A 24,013-nucleotide genomic window follows, 5' to 3' on the forward strand; every position below is an offset into this window, starting at 1 on the left:
GCCCCGGCTGGGCAGCCCTGGACTTGCTCATGGGTACCCCTCTCTTGCCCTCCTGTCTGCAAAGCTCAGGCCCTGGAAACACAACAGGGCAACACAACCTGGACTTGCTTCCTGCCGCAGAAAAGTGAGCAGATGCTGCCACAGAGGGAGCCGTGGGGAAGCGTTTAGGAGGGAGGGACTGCAATTAGATGAGGAAAGCTACCACACTGACCTTTCCGCGTTCTTGACTCTGCTGGACGCGTTCCCTAAATGGAAAGGGAAAATAGGTTAAGGATGCGAGGGAGCTAGAGGGTCGAGGAAGAGGGCCCGGTGAATCGAGTCGCTGTGAGTCTGCCCCACTTTGCTTCCTGCTATGGGCTGGGCCCTGAGCGAAGCCAACTTGACAGGACGGCTCCCTCTGCCTCCCCAGGGATATGAGAGGCGGTGAGTGCAGTGTGTGCATCTCAGTGGCAGCTGAGTTTGTGGAGGAAATGCAGGACAGTGAAGAGCAAGAGCCACAGAAGCCCCAGGCCTGGGCACCAAGTGGAGCTGTGCCACCCGGGGTGTGACAAGCACCTCCCTACCTGGCCGATGTGGCACAAATGCAAAGAAAGTAGGTAATAGACTGATACAGAGCAGGTGCTCACTAAATGGCAGCTTGCATTTCCTAGGCACTGCTGGCATCCCAGATGAGCTTACAAGACAAGTGTAAAGAGACTGCCTCTTGCCTTCCTGTGCCCTGTCTTGTGTATTAGGACTCTCTTGGTCAAGACCAACGTTTAGGCCAAGGTCAAACTAATATTACAAACTAAATGGAAAAATGTAAGAAATCAGGTAGAATTGGGGTGGGGGCGGGCAGGAGAGATCTAGTGGGTCCATGACTGTCTGTGCCTCTGGGCCCAGTGAGATTAGGATTCTCTTCTAGGCCACACCTCCAGGGCAAACATGACCCAAAGCAGCTTCCCTATTTCCTCAAACATCAGCAGACTGCACCCAGAACTCACTCTGGAAGATCCCTAAGTATCTACAAAACAGATTATTAAGTGAACAAAGCAAAGTAAAAATACTGGGCATTTGCACAAAGTGGGGGGGGGGGGGGGGGGAACTTTGACATATCTGTTTGTACACGCACGGATCCTGGAAGGAAACCTGAAAAACTGTTTGCACTGTTTATCTCAGGGAGGGAGCCTGGTGGCTGGGGAAGAGAAGTCGCAGGGGAGAGAGACTCATTGCATAACCTTTTGAATTGTGAACAATGAAAATCTATTTAATAGCAGCAGCAAAACCCCGAAGACTCCCAGACCAGAGGGCGTGGAGCGAGGGGAGCTGAGGCAGAGGTTCCATCTGGTATGGCTGTGGTCTACTACCACTGTTGGTCCTATTCCTGGGTGCCAGGCCCTGCAAGGCTTAATCCTTTCTCAGATTTAGGCTGGATGAAGACACCGTGACTTTAAAAATCAGCCTGGGTTTTGGTGTGTGGTACACACAGTTCCAACTCCAGCAAAGGAAGGAAAAGCCAAATAAGAATTTGGAAGGTGACAGCTATTTCAAACCACAACATCCCCTGCCCCCACCCATGCAATCTGCAGGCTCATCCCTGGCCAAGAGCTGTCCCCGGAACAGCAGCCTGGCCAGCAGGCCATGATCATTTATGTTTTATCTAGGCCAGGACTACCCACAGGCAGTCCCCGGCCTAGGCCACGATGAATGCCTCAGTATACCACGGGAGATCTGTAGGTAACACAGGGAAGAGGGAACAGGGCAATGGGAGGCTGTGGACATCAGGGGTGTGCTGAGAGGCTGCACTTCTTGTACATGATCCAGGATGGCCAAGAACACACGGCTGCACGGGGCCCTGATTTACCAAAGTTGTCACAGACTTCACTGTTTACAAACCATCTATTTCCTTTCAGTTCAGCAGGATGACTTACCTCTGGCTTCTTCTTTGGCCCCTGTTTCTTCACACGCAAGGCGTCAAGAGACAGCTGTTGCACGTGCATCATCATTTCTGTGGAAGAAACAGAGGGCTGTGGCCAGACTGCCACTCCTCATCTCCCCAGCGTGGCCCCTTCCTGGGGCCAGGGGCTATACTTTTCACTGGCTTGGCACACTGGATCACACCAGCCTTGCCTGCCACCTTCTGGCTATGTGTCACCTCTGCACCTGCTGATAATAAAAGAAAGGGCTGGGTCCTCTATCCTGGGAAAAGTACCTAAGCTGGCCCCACTCTGTTTTGTAGTACTGAACACAACTCTTGAACAGGAGGTGCCTTATGGCTCACAAGGGCTTTAATGTACCACTGAAGAGCTGCTTCCATTGGGGGGAGACCAGTCATGTGACTTACTCAGATGTAGCTGTATATGGCAGACCCAGCAGGAGCTTCCCTAACACACTGGAAGGCAGGAAATAGACCACGTCAGAAATGGCTGATTTTCTAGTGACAATGGAGCCCCCCACATCCCAGACCAGGACCTTCCTGAGCAGTTTTCTATTGCCCTGGCAGATCTTGGGCTGGATGGGGGTCAGCCCCCTACAATGGATTAGAGAAAACCCTAGACTCAAGGTGGAGCTGGGTGTGAGTCAGTCACTGCCAGCCGATTCTTTTTTTTTTTGTTAAGTTTATTTATTTGGGGGCACCTGGGTGGCTCAGTTGGTTAAGCATCCGACTCTTGTTTTCAGCTCAGGTCATGATCTCATGGTTCATGGGTTTGAGCCCCGCATAGGGCTCTGTGCTGACAACATAGAGCCTGCTTGGGATTCTCTCTCTCCCAATCTCTCCTTGCCCCTCCCCCGCTCATGCTATCTCAAAATAAATAAAAACTTAAAAAATAAAAAATAAAGTTTATTTATTGACACAGAGAGAGTCTGCACATGTTGTGTGTGCCAGCAAGCATGAGCAGGGGAGGTGGGGGAGAGGGAGAGGGGTAGAGAGGGTGAGAGAGAGAGAGAGAGAGGGTGAGAGAGAGGGAGGGAGAGAGAGAGAGAAAGAGAGAGAGAGAGAGTGATATGATCCCAAGCAGGCTCTGTGCTGTCAGCGCAGAGCCCAACGTGCGGTGCTCGATCTCAGGAACCATGAGATGATGACCTGGGATGAGTTGCTTAACCAACTGAGCCACTCAAGTTGCCCCTAGGATAGCTATTCTAATGTAAATTTATTACAGCCTGCAAACAGGTGGTTACAGTGAGGAAACCCTACATAAATACGAAAAAAGTTTCTTTTTTTTTTTTTTTAAATTTTTTTTAACGTTTATTTTTGAGACAGAGAGAGACAGAGCATGAACGGGGGAGGGTCAGAGAGAGGGAGACACAGAATCTGAAACAGGCTCCAGGCTCTGAGCTGTCAGCACAGAGCCTGACGCGGGACTCGAACTCACGGACCGCGAAATCATGACCTGAGCCGAAGTCGGCCGCTTAACCGACTGAGCCACCCAGGCGCCCCATGAAAAAAGTTTAAGATTTTATTAAAAAAAAAATGTTTTTAGTTAAAATTTTGTATAAAAATAATTTTAAGAAATTAGAGGTTATACCAAATGTGGGCCTCGAACTCACACCCCCAAGATCAAAGAGTTGCACGCCCTACCCACCGAGCCAGAGAGGCTCCCCGAAAGCACATGAAATTTAGTCAGGTCAAACTAGGTTGGAATGTGGGCCACACCCCTCACTTCTTTTTTATATGACTATTTTTTTTTTTTTAACGTTTATTTATTTTTTTGAGACAGAGACAGAGCATGAACGGGGGAGGGGCAGAGAGAGAGGGAGACACAGAATCCGAAACAGGCTCCAGGCTCCGAGCTGTTGGCACAGAGCCTGACGCGGGGCTCGAACTCGCAGACTGTGAGATCATGACCTGAGCCAAAGTCGGACACTCAACCGACTGAGCCACCCAGGCGCCCCACACACCCCTCACTTCTGATGAAACTATGGGTAATTTATTTAACATCTAAGGCTCAATTACCTCATCTGTACAATGGACAAATGACTGCAGTGGGGACTGACTTGAGCTCATTCCTAGCACAGAGTCACAGCTGGTAAGTGGTTGTGGCTACCAGGAGGGTTTCCGGTTTGTGAAAAGGGTCATCACACCAGCTTGAGGACAGCTGTAGGGCATTCCACAAAGCAGCACCGTCCTAGGTGCTAGGACCGAACACCTGCTAGGACTACTGCTGGTCTCCACACCCCCCACCGCTGGGGGGGCCACATGATGAGTGGGTACATTCGGCTTTCAGCTAGCTCATACTGGCTGACATCCCTCTAAAAGCGGATGTTCCCAGTCAGTCACCAACACCCCTCTGCAGAAGCCCTGGGCAGAAACGGTACCGTCCACATGCAGGATCCTCACTCCCCAGGAGCGGGCACTGGTCAGGAGACTGTTGCTGCTCCCGCCACCTCCTCCGCTGCTGCTCCCCTGGGAAGACAAAGCAGTCAGGCAGGAACAAGAGACTCCCCAAGGCCTGAGCGGCTCTGAGGCACCCCGTGAAGAGACATTATGGGAGAGTCTACCCCAGTCCCCTGAAAGACCCTCTCCTCCACAAGCGCTGGCCACAGCGGGAGGCGGGGGCTGCTGCTCCAGGCACTTGTGACCAGGAAGCAGCACAGGCTTCCCAGAGAGCTGTCAGGAGGGCCTCTTGGAGGAAAGCTCTCACAATAAATACTGGCGACCGACCGACCGTCACCATCATCAAGCAGGAAGCTGTGCTGGCCTCAGGCCGTTCCTGCCCTGCTGCCCCAGGACGGCACACGGCCTTCCCCCGCCACAGCCTGCACCCCCTTCTCGATGCCACTTTACCCACTGTGCTCCCGAGATCACCTGAACTCCTCCTCCCGCTGCTTCACTTTCATGGCTCTGGGTCCCACAAAAGGGACAAACTGCTAAAAGATGCACAAAGTCCGGCTTATGTGCAGCGCGGCATCCCCTCCAAGGTGCTCGTGCTAGGCTCTGGTGTTGGAAGGATTAGGGAGTCAAATCTGGGCTCTACCACCGCCACCCTGGGCGACCCTGGACAAATCACTGAACTTCTCTGAGCTCTACTTCCTCATTTGTAAGAAGAAAAGAAGGACGGTACGTCTCACAGGTTGTGCGTTCTGTGTCAGTACTTCAGAAGCCCCTCCCAAGAAAGGTTAGATCCTCCCCTGTGCCAGAGACGTCCACCTGCAGCCCGCCCCCCTCCGCTCACCTGGTTTCTGATGGCTTTCTGCAGTAGCTCCTTCCCTCTGCTCAAAGGCACCTGACAGGAAGAGAAGGGCAATGAGGTACGCTGTGCAGCCCACCTGTGCACAAACAGATGTTCACACAGGTGCTGGTGAGGGCTTGGGAGTCATGTGTCTTGGAAAGCTGGGAGCATTGACAGCTGAGGAGCAGCAGAAACAGAAGCCTAGAGAACCTTTTGGAGGTAAAGGTAAAGCCGCACACAGTCCCGGGTCACCCACAGGTAGCTGCAGCTTGGACCCAGGTGGAGAAGCGCATTCTGAATTTACCCAAGGCCAAAGTGTCACCAGTACTCTCAGACCTCTCTTTACGAGTCTCCACACCCCCAGCAGACAGGTCTGGGCCAATTTCAACACCCCCTCTCTGGTTTACAGAGGACCTTCCTATTGTTTTTGACCCTCTGACTCTGAAGTCCCTTAAAAAGTGAAATGTATCACAGAAGGGACAGCGTGGGGATAACCAGTTGCGAAGGTTTTTAGATCTAGAGCTATGATAAAATATTTTCAGTCTCTGAATTCAAATGAGAGGTTAAATTAATCCAGATGGAACTAAAGCCAGAGACCGCCCACAACGGCTCACCGAGGCCTATTTCCGTTGCTCAGAAAACACACCTTTCCTACCTGACGAGGTTCTTACCGAGTCTGTGGGTTTCTGTGGAGGCCGGGGGTGGCCGCACTTCGGATGGGCCGTGGACGGCGTCTGCACCCTGACCTCGCTGGGACTGGGGCAGCCTCTGTGGTCTGTCGCACTGCTCTCTGCCTTCACTTCCCTGCGGCTGGACACGATGTAACTTACTTCTTTGCTCAGAAAACCCTCAATTACCTGAAACCAGATCACAGAGGTGGCTGAAAACCAGAAGGCAGATGTAGAATTATCGATTCTGAGAGGTTGGGGAAGGAAATCTTGGCTGCCAGAAGTTTCAGAATCAATGTCCTTAAATAGACCAAGTGCAGTTTTGTACCGAGCCCTCAAGAAGACATCATCCTGAAACATAATAGGGTTTATATATATAATACAGGTTTTGTCTCCAGAACTGCTGCTCCTGACCCAGCAGCAGAAGGCCACAGGCTCTGTGGTTTGACCAGATTGAGTCTGCACAGAGAAAGAGCACACTGGCGGGGCCCAACAGGATTAAAAGTAGCTGGTTAAGCCATGGCATTCCTGTGAAGATACTCGGGGGCATCCAGACACCGCGCCTGTGATCCTGACCACACTACCAAAAATAGGAACAAAAACATGAAACAAGACAAGAGTTTGGCTGCTACTGAGCTGCACAGGTATCTGCTCATCCTACCTGTAAGCTCCTCATTGGCACTGAGCGGGTCTGACTCATCTTTGTATCCCAAGGGCCCAACACAGTGCCTGAAGCACAAGGACACTCAACTCATATTTGTGGGGAGAAGAAAAGATGGAAATAAGCAGTGGCGAGGTGGCTAATGCTTAGTGACCCACTCGCCAGGGAAAAATCCCTGCCACGAAGCATGTGCTGATTTCTGGGGGGTAAGAACTCCCACTATGGCTGATTGCAAGCTACTGACATGATGTTACTGAACGTGGAACTGGAAAGAGATGCTAACAACTGGCTCCACCTCCAGCACACCACTAAAAGTCAGGATGAATGATGGCCCTCTCTGAAGGGTGGACTGGATGAGAAACTTAGCACTGAGCTTAAAACAAAACAAAAACAAAACAAAAAAACCAACAACTGTTTAAGTCCCTCAAAAAGCTAAACATGGTCTACCAACGTCTACCACAGCAATCGTGCTTCTAGGAACGTCCCCCCAAAGAACTGGAAACAAGGACTTGAACAGATACTTGTACATCCTTGCTCACCGCAGCATTATTTATAATAGCCAAAAAATGCAAATAACTCAAGTGACTAACAGATGATAGACAAAATGTGATGTGTACATACAACAAAATATTGCTCAGTCATGACAGGAAGTGAAGATACACGCTACAACATGGATGAGCCTGGATAAGATTACGCTAAGTGAAAGGTGGCAGACACAAAAGAACGACTATCTGTGAGTCCACTGACAGGTCTCTAGAATAGGCAAATTCACAGAGACAGACGGTGGATTGGACAGGGGTTGCAGAAAAGGGAAGTGGGAAGTTCTTGCTTACTGGTTACAGAGTGTCTGTCTGGGGTGATAAAAGTTGTGGAAACAGTGGTCACGGCGGCCCAGCTGCGTGAATGTAATTAATGCTGAAAACTGTACATTTACAAAGGATTAAAATGGCACATCTTATGTTGTGTACGTTTTATCACAAACAGAATCTTTAAAGTTATGGCTTGAATGAGAGTACCTATGTTCTGTAATATGGCAAAAACAAATGGTGGGCAGGGGGAGGAGGACAATGACTGTCCTATATAAACGCGGCCGATGGTTCGATGGCTGCATGTGGCTCCCACTCCAGTCTGCCTACTCTTCTGCAATGTGACGGCTATTCCTATCAGGAGGCAGAGCCCCCTCTTCCATCGCCTTCAATCAGACTCCTCTGGAACAATACAATGTAGTGAAACATGTTCCAGAGCCTGTGTCTCAAGAGGTCGTGTAGCTTCTCCCTTCACCTTCTTAGAAAGCTACCATGAGACCGCCGTGTCAACAGGCTGGTCTAGCTTACTGTATACACATATGATGTTACGCGTATATACAACATATGTAAGAAGCCTCTCAAACGACACCTGAGAAGCCATAGAGAGGCAGCCAGCACCAACTCCCAGATGTGTGAGGTCAACTCCATCCTTCCAGCCAAGCTGACCCTCCACCCAAATGCAGCTGTAGGCGGGAGCCTTGATGAAACCAACAGAGAAACCACCCAGCTGCTCCACAGAGTAGTAAGAAACAACTTGTTTTAAGCTCCAGTTCTGGGGTGGTTTTTTCACACAGCACAGGCTAAATGATAGAAGGGACTAAAAGTTCAAAAGGTAATTTGGGGCCAGTTTGGGTGTATAATCAACACTTGGTACATTCCCCATTGCCAAGCTTCTACATTCCTGAGCTTCTGTTCATTTGACAGAAAAGAGCCTCTCCATTCCAAGCTTATTCAAGTCATTTCCCTAGTTGCCCGCCTCTTTGGAGCCGAGCACTATCATCCCATTTTCGAAACTCGAGAGTTCCCCATGTCAACCCCTTACTAAAAGTGCCACGCGGCACACACATGGCTTAAAAATATTTTAAAGGACTCAAATACGGCAAATGCTTCTTATGGGAAGTTTTTCACCAGTGTTATGTAAAAGAGTTAAAATTTAGAAATAATCTCAATGTCCACAGAGTAACCATTAGGTAAATTAATAATCCACTCAAAGAAATATATTCTCATTACAAATAACATGAGGGACAATAACAATAGCAAAGTGCTAATGCTTTAAGGTTATGGGCAAAACGTTGGTAATCAAAAATGTACTCATGATCACATAGCTACACAGAAAATAAACATTAAAAAAAAAAAGAATAGAGACAGAAGTAGAGGAGTGGTTACCCAGGTTGGGTGTATTCAGGAGAAATGGGGAGTGACCGACAACGGGCTGGCTTTCTTTTTTGGGGTGATGAAAAGGTTCTAAAATTGTGTATTCACACAGCTTGCATATCTCTGTGAATACACCAAAAACCATTGAGTTGTACATTTTAAATGGGTGAACTGTATGGTATATGGATTACATCTCAAGAAAGCGGTGAAAAAAGGGGCACCTGGGTGCTAAGCCTTCAACTCTTGATTTCAGCTCAAGACATGACCTCACAGTTCGTGAGTTCGAGCCCTGCATTGGGCTCCATGCTGACAGTGGGGAGCCTACTTGGGATTCTCTGTCTCCCTCTCTCTCCACCCTTCCACTGCTCGCTCTCTACCTCTCTCTCTCAAAATAAATAAATAGATATTAAAAAAGAAAAATAATAATAAAATGAAGCTGTGAAAACTAAGAGTCCAGAAGCGAAGATATCAAATACCTAGAAGTCACAGATACAATCCCTCTCCAGCTCCTGCCCGATAACCCACAAAGGCACATGATATCACAAGTCACAAGCAGGTTACATACCCCACCCAGCTGCTGGATGGCCCCCGTCAAAAACTGGAGACTCTTGCCAGCAGGCAGATCCAGATAAAAGGACTTTCCAGAGAAGGGCTGCCTCCCAGCATCTGCAGAGCTCATCCGGCATTTTTCCAGACAACTGGAAACTTCCAGTTGAGCCCCTAGGAAAGAACAAAAGGGAACAAAGTGAGAAGCATGGGCTGAGAGTCACGCAAGCCGAACAACGCTCAACGACAGCCTCTGTGGTGTGCCCCCGCTAGACCCTGGGCACATAAAGATGAACCTGGGACTGGCGTTCATTCCTACCTTCATGAAGCCCAGATGTGAAGGGATCAGAACCCTGGTACGTGGATGGCAGGAACCTAAAATGGTGCAGCCACTTGAGGAAATAGTTTGGCAGCTTCTCAAAATGCTAACCATAAAGTTAACATGCGACCCTGCAATCCCACTCTTAGGCATAAACCCAGGAGAAACGAAACTGTATGTCCAGATAAAAACATGTATAAGAATGTTCATAGTAGCATTATTCATTCAGCCAATAGGAAATAATTCAAGTGTAAATAAAATAATAAGCAAAATGTGGTGTATCCATTCTATGGAATATTATTGGGCCAATAAAAAAACAAAAACAAACAAACAAACAAAAAAACCCGAGCCACTGACAAATGCTACAACCAGGATGAATCTCATACACATGCTAAGTCAGAAAAGCCAGATACAAAGACCACATATTATATGATTGCATTTATATGAAATGTTCAGAAAAGGAAAAGATACAGAAATAGAAATTGGATTAGTGGTTGCTTAAGACCAAGGGTGGGAATAACAAGTGACTGAAAATGGGCATGAGGTTCTTTTTGGGGTAATGAAAGTATTCTAAAATTAAATTGTATTAGATGTACAACTCTGTAAAGTAACTAAAAATCACTGAAAGCATACAACAAATGAATTTTATAGTGGGTAAGTTACACCTCAATAAAGCTAAAAAAAAAAAAAAAAATCCAAAAAACAAAAAACCCAACCCTTCAGTGAATATAATCTTGAGATTTGTGCATTTCTTTGTATATAAAAGAGAAAAACCTATAAATACATATGGGATTCTGATCAATGAAATGCATGCTATATTATTTAGAGACAAAGGTACTGTCTACAAATCACTTGAAATGTATCAAAAATATAATGGATAGAAATCCATCATGATAGGGGCGGCTGGGTGGCTCAATTGGTTGAGTATCAGGTTCAGCTCAGGTCATGATCTCATGATCTCATGATCTTGAGACCCACAACAGGTTCGATGCTGTCAGTGCAGAGCCTGCTTTGGATCATCTGTTCCCCTCTCTCTCAAAAATAAACATTAAAAGAAATCCATCATGATAAAATAAATATATTAAAATGTCAATGATAAAATCTAAATGGTGTGTATATGAATGCTCAATGTAAAAGTCTTTAGACTTTGTTGCAGGATTGAAAACTTTCATAAAAAAAACCTTAACGCTTGAAGAGATAGGGGTGCCTGGGTGGCTCAGTTGGTTAAGTGTCCAACTCTTGGTTTTGGCTCAGGTCACGATCTCACAATTTCGTGAGTTCCAGCCCCGCATCAGGCTCTGCGCTGATGGTGCACAGCTCACTCGAGATTCTCTCTCTCCCTCTCTCTGCCCTTCCCCCACTCACACTATCTCTGTCTCTCTCAAATAAAACTTAAAAAGAAAAACCCCAAAACTTGAAGAGATAAAAAGGATTCAAGAGAATGTGACAACCACTGAAGCAAAGAACTTCTAATATACAGATGAGAGTCCCTGAAGACAAAAAATAAAACAAAAATCCCAGAATACTAAAAATCATAGTTCCCTGAAATAAAAAAATGTTTTGAACTAACAAATTCGAAGAGTTTATCACATAGTTGAAAAAATGGACCCAGAACAGCAAACACTATGATATAGTTAATAAAACTGCTGGATTTTACATGAGGGGTTTGAGGCGCCTGGGTGGCTCAGTCAGTTAAGCATCTGACTCTTGATCTCTGCTCAGGTCAAAATTTCATAGTTCGTGAGTTTGAGCCCCCCATTGGGCTCTGTGCTGATAGTGCGGAGCCTGCTTGGGATTCTCTCTCTCCCTCTCTCTCAAGGTATATAAATAAACTTTGAAAAAACTAGGTCATTGACTTGGCCGTTTAGAAAGTAAAAAATAGGGGCGCCTGGGTGGCTCAGTCGGGTAAGCTTCTGACTTCAGCTCAGGTCACGATCTCACGGTTTGTGAGTTCGAACCTCGCATCGGGGTCTGTGCTGACAGCTTGGAGCCTGGAGCCTACTTCTGATTCTGTGTCTCCCTCTCTCTCTGCCCCTCCCCCGCTTATGCTCTGTCTCTCAAAAATGAATAAATGTAAAAAAAAAAAAATTAGAAAGTAAAAAATAAATAAATGAGGGGTTTGGAACAGATATTTTTTAAAAAAAAATTTTTTTTTTTCAACGTTTATTTATTTTTGGGACAGAGAGAGACAGAGCATGAACGGGGGAGGGGCAGAGAGAGAGGGAGACACAGAATCGGAAACAGGCTCCAGGCTCTGAGCCATCAGCACAGAGCCCGACGCGGGGCTCGAACTCACGGACCGCGAGATCGTGACCTGGCTGAAGTCGGACGCTTAACCGACTGCGCCACCCAGGCGCCCCTGGAACAGATATTTTTATAAATCTCCTAAAACTCCTTGACTCCATAAATTCCTGCATCGCTCCTTGCTACTGCCCAATCAGACTCATTTGCACCTCCTCAGTATCTTTCTTCTTCTGAGTTCCACATTACTTATTATCTTTCCTCTTAGTATTTTTCAGCTTCATATTCTTGTTTACTCCTTCAGGATGAACCCCTGGACTCCCCATCAGACTGGGAACTATTTAGGGAAGAGATGTTGACTTACATATCAGCATTATTCCCCCAAAACCAGAGCCTGCTCTCCCATCCTCAGCTGGCACCTGACCTTCAGGCACTTACCTTCTGGCCCCCTAAATCTCTCTCTTCCTGAAAGCCCTAGTTCAGAGACAGAAAATACTGGAAAGTCACCTTGACATTTCACAGAAGAGACCTTGTTGTGAGTCCCTGCTCTGCTTCTTACTAGCTGTGTAACTCTAGACAAGTCACAATCTCACTTCGTGTCTTTGAATCTCTATTTCTTCACTTCTGAAAGAGTGATAATAATTAGTACCCACCCCCTTTGGACAGTCCATATGCAGTAAATCAAATATTGTAAATTGTGTCACATAATCGTATTGAGGGGATATTTAAATACTTAACAGGCATTGTGATAATATGGATGAATTATATAGAATATGAATCATACCTCAATAAAAAACTATCGTTAAACAATTTTTAGGGGTGCCTGGATGTCTCAGTCAGTTAAGTGTCCGACTTCGGCTCTGGTCATGATTTTGCGATCTGTGGGTTCGAGCCCCTGCGTCAGGCTCTATGCTGACAGCTCAGAGCCTGGAGCCTGCTTTGGATTTTGTGTCTCCCTCTGTCTCTCCCCCTTCCTTGCTCACTGTCTATCTCTCAAAAATAAATAAATGTTAAAAAAAAATTTTTTTTTTAATTTGATACTTGTGGGGCACCTGGGTGGCTTTGTTGGTTAAGTGTCCAACTTTGGCTCAGGTCATGATCTCACGGCTCGGGAGTTTGGAGTCCCACCTCAAGCTCTCTGTTGTCATCTCAGAGCCCACTTCGGATCCTCTGTCTCCTTCTCTCTCTGCACCCCTCCTAAACTAGCACACACTCTCTCTCTCTCAAAAATAAACATTAAAAAAAATAATACAGGGGCGCCTGGGTGGCTCAGTCTGTTAAGCATCCGGCTTGGGCTCAGGTTGTGATCTTACAGTTCGTGGGTTCAAGCCCAATGTCAGACTCTGTGCTGACAGTGAGGAGCCTGGAGCCTGTTTCAGACTCTGTGTCTCCCTCTCTCTCTCTGCCCTTTCCCAGCTTACACTTTGTCTCGCTGTGTCTCGCTCTCTCTCAAAAATAAATACAAAAAAAAAAAAAAAAAAAAAAAAAGTCCTCCAGAGTAATTTATTGCATTCAGTTGATCATACACAGTGTAAATACAACACGGCATTTTACAGATCACCTTGACTGCTTTGCGTAGATGCCCTTTTTTTCTGAAGTTAATGTGAACTTTCTATTGTTAATTCAATAGTTCATGATTTTTTGGTAAAAGAATCAGAAAGGCTTTTATTTATTCAACTTTTGTGCTATAATCTGTTGGTCAATATTTTTTACTAAACATTTCTATGATATGCAATTTTAATTCTGGCAGTGAGTTTGGAAAGTTAGTTTAATTCTTACTGCCTGTGTTTTCTAAAATGACAAATATCTTCTAAATGTCTATTTGTTTTTAATATGATTTTATTTATGAAAAAAAATTTTTAATGTTTTTAAATTTATTTTTGTGAGAGGGAGAGACAGATGTGAGCAGGGGAGGGGCAGAGAGAGACAGAAGCACAGAATATGAAGCAGGCTCCAGGCTCTGAGCCTGACACGGGGCTGGAACTCGTGGACTGCGAGATCATGACCTGAGCCAAAGTCAGCTGCTAAACCTACTGAGCCACCCGGGTGCCCCTATTATTATTTTATTATTTTTTTTTTTGTTATTTTTTTCCCTATAATAATTTTAAATAAAACACTCATGTCAATTTTTATTAGGTATATTATTCTTTTAAAATATTTGTTTTGAGCTACAAGAATAGGCATGCTTCAGTAAAGATCATTTATGATCAGAGTAAAAAAATAAATAAATAAATAAACCTCAGTATTTGTATAGTTTCAAGACTATTATAAAGGTAAAATGGTAACTTATGATTGAAGAAACCTTCCAGACACCACTTTAATCAAATGATTAAGTTAACGTGACCAGTGATGAGCCTTAGCCACTCATGTGCCTTCTGACACCACATCCTACAAAGGGCACAACATCACTTCTTTGTCAAAAATGCACAACCTAGATCCAACCATAGGGACATAGTGAACAAACTCAAATTGAGGGGCATTCTGTCCTTCTGAAGTACCAAAGTCATGAACAACAAATAAAGAAGACCTCCTCCCAAATAGAAGGGAGGCTAAGGAGATATGACAACTCAAAGCAGGGCGTGATTCTGGATTGGATCATAAACCAGAAAAAAAGATGCCAGGAAACAACTAGTAGAATCTGAATAAGATTTATAGATTAATATTTTATCAATATAATTTCCTGAGTTTTCAAATTGTACTATGGTTACATAAGATGTAAGTATTTGGAAGAAGCTGGGCTAGGAGTATACAGGAACCCCCTGTTTTTGAAATTTCTAAGTCTGAACTTTCTTTAAAGTGAAGAATGAACAGGGAAAAAACCAAACTCTAAATAGATGGGAGTTAAATCTTGTAACACAGTGTGAGCTACTAGCTCAGGTGGAGGGACTCTTCCAGAAGGTATCGAGAGGAGATAAAGAAATGGAGAGGACAGAAATAGAAGTGTAAGCAACATCACAGAGGGGCTGCAAAGGGAAAGAAAAAAAGAATGGAGAGAAGAAAACATTTGAAGAAGCAACGGTCTAGGCTTCTGAATAAATATGGAGGAGGAATATGAGAACTTTTGTTCTCTCCTTAAATCCTACTAAAAATGACAAAAAAAAAAAAAAAGGAATAAAAATGGACAAAGACACTGGCAAGATGACAAGAGACAAGAGATGCCAGTAAACTGTGGAAGCTGGAAAGCAGATGGATGAGTGGAAAACAGGCAGGAGACCAGAGAAAGTGGCATCTAAGGCCAACGAGAAGCAAGCTGGAGCTGAAAGGCCCTGAAACTGGAGGGACCAGAAGAGAATGCTGGAGTGAAATGGGGGGCTGAAAAAGAGGTTATCTGGAAGCCTTTCAAAGGAACAGCTAGATACCCAGAACCTTCCCCTACCCTGGCAGAAGACTACAGCAATGGTGGGGTGCCTAGATGGCTGTCAGTAGAGCTTGTGACTCTTGATCTCAGAGTCGTGAGTTCAAGCCTCGCGTTGAACAAGGAATCCACTTATAAATAAATAAATAAATAAATAAATAAATAAATAAATAAATAAATAAAACTACAGCAGTGGTTCTTCACTGAAGGAGATTTTGCCCCCAGGGGAAATTTGACAATGTCTGGAAATATTTTTGGTTGTTAGGGGGTATGCTCCTACCCGATAGAAGCCAGGAATGCTGCTTAACATCGTATAAGGCACAGGACAACCCCCTGCAACAGAATTATCTCATCCTAGGCGTCAATAATGCTGAGAATGAAAAATCCCTGGACTAGAGGAAACTGAGCACAGGTGAGAGCAGGGATAAAGTCCCAATGAAAACACATGAGATTAAGAGGATATCCACATGATGAACGGTGAGACCTGTAGACCTCATCCCCTAATGAACTCCCAGAATGCGGACAACCACACTTATAACCCGCAATGTGATAGTAGTAGGAAGTGACCCCTCGGAAGGTAGTTAGGTTTAGGTGAGATCATGAAGTGTAGCTCCCCTAAGGGGACTGGTGTCCTTACAAGAAGAGAGACCAGAGCGCGTGCTCTCTCTCTCCATCCATGAGGGCACAAAGAAGAGCTCATGTGAACCACATAGTGAGATGGTAGTCATGTGCAAGGCTAGAAGCGAGCCCTTACCAAGAACACAAATCTACTGGTATCTTGATCTTGGGACTACCAGCCTCTGGTAATATGAGAAATAAATGTGTTTAAGCCACTCAGTCTACCATGTTTTGTTATAGCAGCCTGAAATACAGGATATCCCCCAAGGGGTGTCTGGGTGGCTCAGTCGGTTAAGCATCTGGGCTCAGGTCATGATCTCATGGTTTGTGAGATTGAGCCCTGAAGTTGGGTTCTGCGCTGACAGTGCGGAGCTTGCTTGGGATCCTCTCTCTGCCCCTCCCCATGCTGGCACACTCTCTCTCTCTCAAAATAAATAAGTAAACATTAAAAAAAAAAGAGGACAGGGGCGCCTGGGTGGCGCAGTCGGTTAAGCGTCCGACTTCAGCCAGGTCACGATCTCGCCGTCCGTGAGTTCGAGCCCCGCGTCGGGCTCTGGGCTGATGGCTTGGAGCCTGGAGCCTGTTTCCGATTCTGTGTCTCCCTCTCTCTCTGCCCCTCCCCCATTCATGCTCTGTCTCTCTCTGTCCCAAAAATAAATAAACGTTGAAAAAAAAAAATTAAAAAAAAAAAAAAAAAAAAAAAAAAAGAGGACAGGGGCACCTGGCTGGCTCAGTTAGTTACACGTCTGACTTCGCTCAGGTCATGATCTCATGGTTCGTGAGTTTGAGCTCCCCCCACATGGGGCTCTGTGCTGACAGCTCAGAGCCTGGAGCCTGCTTCGGATTCTGTGTCCCCCCTCTTTCTCTCTGCGCCTCCTCTGCTTGTGTACTCTCTCACGCTCTCAAAAATAAACTTAAAAAAAAAAAAAAGACACACACCCCCTCCTAAAATTGCCAGGTTCCAGCATGATTACCTACAATGAAATCTACCAACTGATAACCCCCTTCCAATTGGCATTTCATTGCCTCACTTTTAAATATGAACGGGTAATCAAAGATCAGATATTTAAAGAAAGCTTCTAACAAGAAATCTAACTACCAAACAGAAAAAAGACTTAGAGGAAATAGAGACAATACAGGAAAGCAGAAGAAACCTAAAAACAATACCCTATATATCCTCGGAGAGATAAAGGAATACATTGCGTTCCATAAACACATAGACAAGTATGAAAAAGGAAACACAAGAAAAACTTCTGGGGCGCCTGGGTGGCTCAGTTGGTTGAGCATCCAACTTCGGCTCAGGTCATGATCTCGTGGTCTGTGAGTTCGAGTCCCGCATCGGGGCTCTGTGATGACAGCTCAGAGCCTGGAGCCTGCTTCAGATTCTGTGTCTCCCTCTCTCTCTGCCCCTCCCCCACTCATGCTCTGTCTCTCTCTCTCTCTGTCAAAAATAAATAAACACTTAAAAAAAAAAAGAAAAACTTTTTAGAAATGTATAATATGAAAAAAAAAAAAAGAAAGAAATGTTGCAGAACGAAAAGGAGTTTCCAGAATGAAAGTTTCCACCGAGTACCAGCTCCATTAATGAAAAAAGTCCCCCATCAGGACACACTGTCAAGAAATTTCAGGACATTAAGGAGAAAGAGGAAAAAACAAAACAAAACCCCACAAAACACAGCATTTTGGCTTATTTCAGGTAATACTGGAGACCAGTAATTTAAAAGCCTTCCATTTTTTTTTTTTAAATTTTTTTTTTTCAACGTTTATTTATTTTTGGGACAGAGAGAGACAGAGCATGAACGGGGGAGGGGCAGAGAGAGAGGGAGACACAGAATCGGAAACAGGCTCCAGGCTCTGAGCCATCAGCCCAGAGCCTGACGCGGGGCTCGAACTCACGGACCGCGAGATCGTGACCTGGCTGAAGTTGGACGCTTAACCGACTGCGCCACCCAGGCGCCCCTAAAAGCCTTCCTAATACAGGGGTTCAGTGGGTTAAGCGTGACTTGATTTCCACTTAGGTTATGATCTCACAGTTCCTGAGATCGAGGCCCGAGTTTGGCTCTGCATTGACAGTGAGTGTGCAGCCTGCTTGGGATTTTCTTTCTGCCCCTCCTCGCCACATGCTCTCTTTCTCTCTGTTAAAATAAATAAACATTAAAAACAAAACAAAAAAAGCCTTTCTAATACAAAATATCTAAAAATACCAGTTAAAATATAAATACAAATCCCACCTAACTGCTAAGTTCACAAAATCAATAAGTAAGATTCCACAAATGACCCCAAATAATGAGAAAACTGAAAACCACAGTGGGGAAAGCCAATGCTGACTGCCCTGAGGGAGTTTGTGGGCTTAAAAGCAAAGAGTTTGGGACTGATGAGCCTGACACGCCCAGGAGATCAGGAGATAAGGTCTTGCACCTGCCTAGAGTGAGGAGTTAGAATTGAGAAATCCCACACGGATCTAGGAGAAAAGGTAAATCAGAAAATAATCCATCCACCAAGAGACCTTTTAAAAGGAATACTTTCTTGGGGCGCCTGGGTGGCGCAGTCGGTTGGGCGTCCGACTTTAGCCAGGTCACGATCTCGCGGTCCGTGAGTTCGAGCCCCGCGTCAGGCTCTGGGCTGATGGCTCAGAGCCTGGAGCCTGTTTCCGATTCTGTGTCTCCGTCTCTCTCTGGCCCTCCCCCGTTCATGCTCTGTCTCTCTCTGTCCCAAAAATAAATAAACGTTGAAAAAAAAAAAGGAATACTTTCTTAGCCTGGCTCTGCAAGAAAAATGTCTTCTCTGAGAATTCAAATTCACATTACTTATGTGGTCTAAGAATCCACTACCATCACCATCAAACAGAGAAATTAACATAAAAAGTAATCCCAGCTCTTAACACCTTTGGCATACTTTCAAGTAACTAAATGCAAATCAATTCTAGAGGCACAGCTTAGCTCAGGGTTCCCAAAATTTCCTCATATAAAGCATCATCAAACATTAAACTCACCCTCCAACATTATAAAACACATGAAGGAAACAAACCACTGTGGGTAAGAATCAGCAGAAATAAAGAGCAAAATTAGATCCCCAACAGCTTTGAATAGAAGCTTTCAGGGTCACTGTAGACCATAAAATAATTAAATTATTAAATGTTTTATTTCACTAAAATAAGTATTTAAAATGCTGGGAGAAAATAAATGTCAACTTAGAATTTATATCTGGGCAATTATTCAAGAATGAGGGCAAAATAAAGACATTTTTCAAACAAAGAAAATCCATTTATTCCCCAACCACTTTTTACTGAAGGACTTCGCAGAGGTATACTTTGGGATGAAGGAAGCTAGACCCACAAGGAAGGACTGAAATGCCAAAAATTTGCCAAAATTATGTATAAATCTAAACAATCACTGTATAAAACAATAATGATAATAATGACTAATTTGGAAGTAAAAAAGACACACAATAATCATATTGCTGCTAGATGGCAATAATGCTATAGATGGGGACAGGGATGGTTCAGAGACAGACCAGTCTAGGCCTTTGTTGTGTCAGGAGGAAGGTAGAAATATTCACAGAATCAGACTTCGCCCTACACTACAAACTACAAGTGGAAAGTGGCTGAATCACTATATTGTACATATGAAACAACAGAATACTGCATGTAAATTATACTGGAATTAAAAATTACAACAGGGCACCTGGGTGGCTCAGTCAGTTAAGCGTCTGACTCCGATTTTGGATGAGGTCACGATCTCATGGTCATGAGATTGAGCCTCGAGTTGGGCTCCAAGCTGGGTGTGGAGCCTGCTTAAGATTCCCTCCACAGGGCGCCTAAGTGGCTCAGTCAGTTAAACGTCCACGTCCGACTTCGGCTCAGGTCATGATCTCACAGTTTGTGAGTTCAAACCCCACTTGGGCTCTGTGCTGACAGCTCAGAGCCTGGAGCTGCTCCCGATTCTGTGTCTCCTTCTCTCTGCCCATCCCCTGCTCACACTCTGTCTCTCTCTCCCAAAAATGAATAAAAAAACGTTAAAAAAAAAAAAAAAAGATTCTCTCTCTCCCTCTTCCTCTGCCCCTCCCCCTCCAAAATAAAAAATTAAAGAAAACAAAAAGATTGTACACTTAAAAGAAAAAAGTGGAGTATGTCTTCAAAATTCTGGGGAAAAATTATTTGCAGCCTAGAACTATTTAACCAGCTGAACTATCATTCAAATATAAGTTAGCATAAAGAATTGTAAGACCTGCAGGTCTTGAAAAATTTGTCTAGTACCCTTTCTCAGGAAGCTATACTAGAAGGGGTACTCTATCAAGATGAGGAAGTAAATGTAGAGAGAAAAACATAGGAATTTATGATAGAGGGGATCCTACACAGGAAAAACCAAGGGAAATCCCCAGAACGATGAAGGGAGTTTCTAGGATGAAATCAGTGCAACAAGCCTAGCCCTCAGCTGGACCAGACTAGAGTACTAAGATAAGTGGTTTCAGAAGGTACGTTCTCCAGACAAAGAAGAAACTGATGGATTCTCAGATGAGCTTGAAAATACTAAGGGAAGGCTTATACTTCTGGTAAGAGTCTGAACATGAATTAGGGATCATACATAGAAAATGAAGCATATTGGGGCTCAGTCAGTTAAGCGTCCAACTTCGGCTCAGGTCATAATCTCACGGCTCGTGGGTTCGAGGCCCCACGTCAGGCTCTGTGCTGATTGCTCAGAGCCTGGAACCAGCCTGCTTTGGATTCTGTGTCTCTGTCCTCTCTCTCTCTCTGTCCCTCCCCTGCTCTGTCTCTCTCTCTCAAAAATAAACACACATTAAAAAAAAAAAAAGAAAAGAAAATGAAGCATATTTCCTAGTTTACTACATGGGTCATCTGTGAATAAACATAATCACGATACTGCAAATAAATAAATGACCAATCAAAGATGACTACATATGCACTAGGAGGAGGAGAGGAGGAAAATGTGTGTGTTTGTGTGTGCTAAGTGGGGAGACAGAAAAAAAATCTTTATTTTCCATACTAGGAAGTCAACAGATATAATTTAAGTTAAAAACAACAAAAGCAGGGGCACCTGGCTGGTTGGGTTGGAAGAGCATTCAACTCTTGATTTTGGGGTTGTGAGTTCAAGCCCCATGTTGTGTGTAGAGATTACTTAAAAATAAAATCTTAAAGGGCGCCTGGATGGCTCAGTCGGTTAAGCGTCTGACTTCGGCTCAGGTCATGCTCTTACAGTTCGTGAGTTCGAGCCCCGCATCAGGCTCTGTGCTGACAGCTTGGAGCCTGGCGCCTGCCTCGGATTCCGTGTCTCCCTCTCTCTCTGTTTCTCCCCTGCTCACGCTCTGTCTCTCTCTCAAAAATAAAGATTAAGAAAAAATTTTTTTAAATATTAAAAAAGAAAACAAAGGCAGTATGGGCATGCTATTTAGAAATAAGTAGGTAAATATTAGAAGAAATAGCTGTAAGAGCTGTAAACAATGGCACTCTAGAGAGTAGGAAACAGGAGGCGGGGGCGAGTGTGTGAGAGGCAGAGACATAGACATAGACCTAGCCTCTTAAAATTATGAAACCATAAAACTATAAGAAAAATTTTTTAAAACCCTTCAAATTTCATAGTCATATTACAGTGAATTTTAAGAACAAATATGAAGATAATCATCTAAAATCTTCTAATGAAAAAAAGTAGGCCAAGGGGGCACCTGGGTGGCTCAGTTGGTTAAGCATCTGACTCTTGATTTTGGCTTAGGTCATGATCTCGGGTTCATGAGTTCAAGTCCCACGTTGGGCTCTGTGCTGACAATGCAGAGCCTGCTTGGGATTCTCTCTCTCAAAAATAAAAAATAAACATTAAAAAGAAAAAGAAAAAAGCAGATCACTTACAAAGAAACAAGAATCAGACCTACACCAATTATCAACAACACCTTTTTTTTTTGAGAGAGAGAGAGAGAGAATGCGTGCAAGTGGGGCAGAGAGAGACAGAGAGAGACAGAGAGAGAGAGAGAGAGGGAGGGAGGGAGAAAAGATCTGAAAGAGGCTGTGCGCTGACAGCAGAGAGCCCCATGTGGGGCTGGAACTCACAAACGGTGAGATCATGACATGAGCTGAAGTCGGGTGCTTAACCTGCTGAGCCACCTGGGCACCCCAACAACATCTACTTTTTGCAGGAAGAAAATACTGAAGGAAAAAAACTTTGACTCAATAATGTAACACGAAGAAGAAATCAAGATATTCTCAGGCATACAAGCTTCAGAAAGTTTATCACATAAAGCCCCCTTTTGAAAACACTCTTGGAGAAAGTCCTCCAGCAAACAAAGAGTAAATAACTTAGTAAAGTGTATTGCTGTTTCAAAGGCAACCAAAGCTTGTATCTCTAACAATCCAGAACTAAAACTAGAAGAGACTAGGGGAGGGGAAGGAAGTGACGGAAGTGAGTATGGCTGCAATACTTGTCTATTTCGATGGGTTTATGGTAAAAATAACCATGAATATGAGCTTAATAAGGTACTCTATCCTGACTCTCCATCTGCTCATCTTGTTAGTAATATCAGACTGAAAGCTCTTATTTGACCTTTATCACGAATTCCTAAGTGATTCATGCCATCCCTCCATATACACACACTCAGAGCCACTAAGTAATTAGGAAACCTCAATAGCGCTAACAATTCTCCACCATGATTTTCATTCCAAAAGACTTGGTGCAGGAGTACCATCTTCGACCTCGCATCCCTAGTTCTGACCTGTTACCTACCTACGATAGGAGCCCGGAGCCTACTCTCAGCCATAGAACTCTGCAGCTCTGAGAATTTGCCGTCACCTGAGAAAGGACAAAACAGCATCAGAACCACCTTCATTAGCCTTCGACCTTCTACTACCCTCTCCCCCAACCCCCACCCCCGGCCGCCCAATTCCTGCAAACCCCCCAGCGCGGCTCTCGGGGAGGGGGGGGGGGCGGAAAGGAAGACTGAACTCCATCACAATCCGTATCCCATCTCACCTTCCGTGTCTCTTGTCCTTCAATCCCGCCACCCCCTCTAGAACTCTGCGCCTTCACTCCCATGGCCTCTTGGCCACCCCTTTTGTATTTCAATCCCTGTGCTTCCCTCCAGGCTCTTGTCCCCTCAGTCCCAACTTGCCACCTTTAGACCTCTACCTCCTCCACGCCAGTAAGCCCTTCTTCTCGGCTCCTCTACGCTCCTCAGCTTCTGCCCCTATCAGCTCCCCAATTCCTGTGCACCTTCCCGATCTCTTATCCTCTCTATACTCGTTTAACCCCTTCCTTCCACCTTCCTTCTTACCCCATCTTCCCCTTCCCGGCATCCGTACCCTTTCCTGGCTCCCTCCTCAAGGTCTCCGTAGTGTATTCGCGGGCTCCATGAGCTTTTTCAAACGACCGAGTGGCCGTTGCCTCTCCGCAAGTACACGACCAGTCTCCAGGCGCCTTGGGCCGCGGCTCGGGTTTAAATTTCCTGTCGGCCCCGCCCCTAATACAGCGTAATAGCTGCGAGGGTCTGCCCTACGGTGGCCCTGCGAGGTCAATGTTAACCTCAGCAAAACCTCCCTTCTCCCTTCCTATTCCGGCCGGCGTTCTCCATCCGTCCCTTCCCTTCATTTCTTGGCTTTTCATTGGGTGGAGATACTCTGCGCCTTAACAGACAGGAAGTTGAGGACTAGTGGTAGCCTAGTTTTCGTGATTCTTCACACTGAGCTGGTTTGAAATTCCTAGGAGTTCGATAATAACAAAATAGGCCTATCACGGAGCATTTACAAAAAAATTTCACGTACACATCATTTCATCTTCACATCTTTGTTTCCCTCCCTTTTCTCCACTTACCCACCCAACAAAAAAAATTCTCAAAAGAGGTGTCTCCTCATTTGTTCAACTCATGTAATTAGTGTGACCCTCACCTCTCCACTAAAACTGTACTTGTCTAGGTCAACTGTAACTTCCACGTTCCCAAATCCTATGGTCACTTTGCTGTACTCAACTGATCCAACTTCTAGAACATTAAAGGAGACTATTCCCTCCTTCCTGGGCCAGTTTCTTCATTTTGCTCCTATTTCTACGAGCCTGCACCTTCCCTCAATGGCTCCACAATCTCCTTTGCTGAATCTGAAGCCATTGTTCCACCTATAATGTTGCAGCATGCCAAGGCTTTAGCCCTTAGTCCTATTCTCTTCCATATTAGCACTTTCTTCCCAGGAGATCTCATTCAACTCCATGGCTTTACAATCAGTTCTGTGCTAATGCCTGCAGAACTTCTACATCTGGTTCGGATCTCTCCCTTGATCTCCAGA

At 45.1% G+C, this 24,013-nt stretch overlaps 1 protein-coding gene across 1 annotated transcript in view; it reads right to left on the minus strand.

The window, feature by feature from the left end:
- The window catches only part of DBF4B (DBF4 zinc finger B), a 35,560-nt gene extending 12,399 nt beyond the window's left edge, over positions 1–23,161 (minus strand). Inside the window, 8 exon segments of the mRNA XM_047845581.1 lie at positions 212–245; positions 1,911–1,987; positions 4,297–4,384; positions 5,154–5,204; positions 5,822–6,007; positions 9,225–9,379; positions 22,467–22,532; positions 23,042–23,161. Of these exon segments, the coding sequence (XP_047701537.1) occupies positions 212–245; positions 1,911–1,987; positions 4,297–4,384; positions 5,154–5,204; positions 5,822–6,007; positions 9,225–9,379; positions 22,467–22,500 (625 nt within the window). The 5' untranslated portion in view covers positions 22,501–22,532; positions 23,042–23,161.
- Positions 23,162–24,013: the final 852 nt, after the last annotated feature.

The sequence above is a fragment of the Prionailurus viverrinus genome, unplaced genomic scaffold (assembly GCF_022837055.1).
Source record: "Prionailurus viverrinus isolate Anna unplaced genomic scaffold, UM_Priviv_1.0 scaffold_35, whole genome shotgun sequence".
NCBI lineage: Eukaryota > Metazoa > Chordata > Mammalia > Carnivora > Felidae > Prionailurus > Prionailurus viverrinus.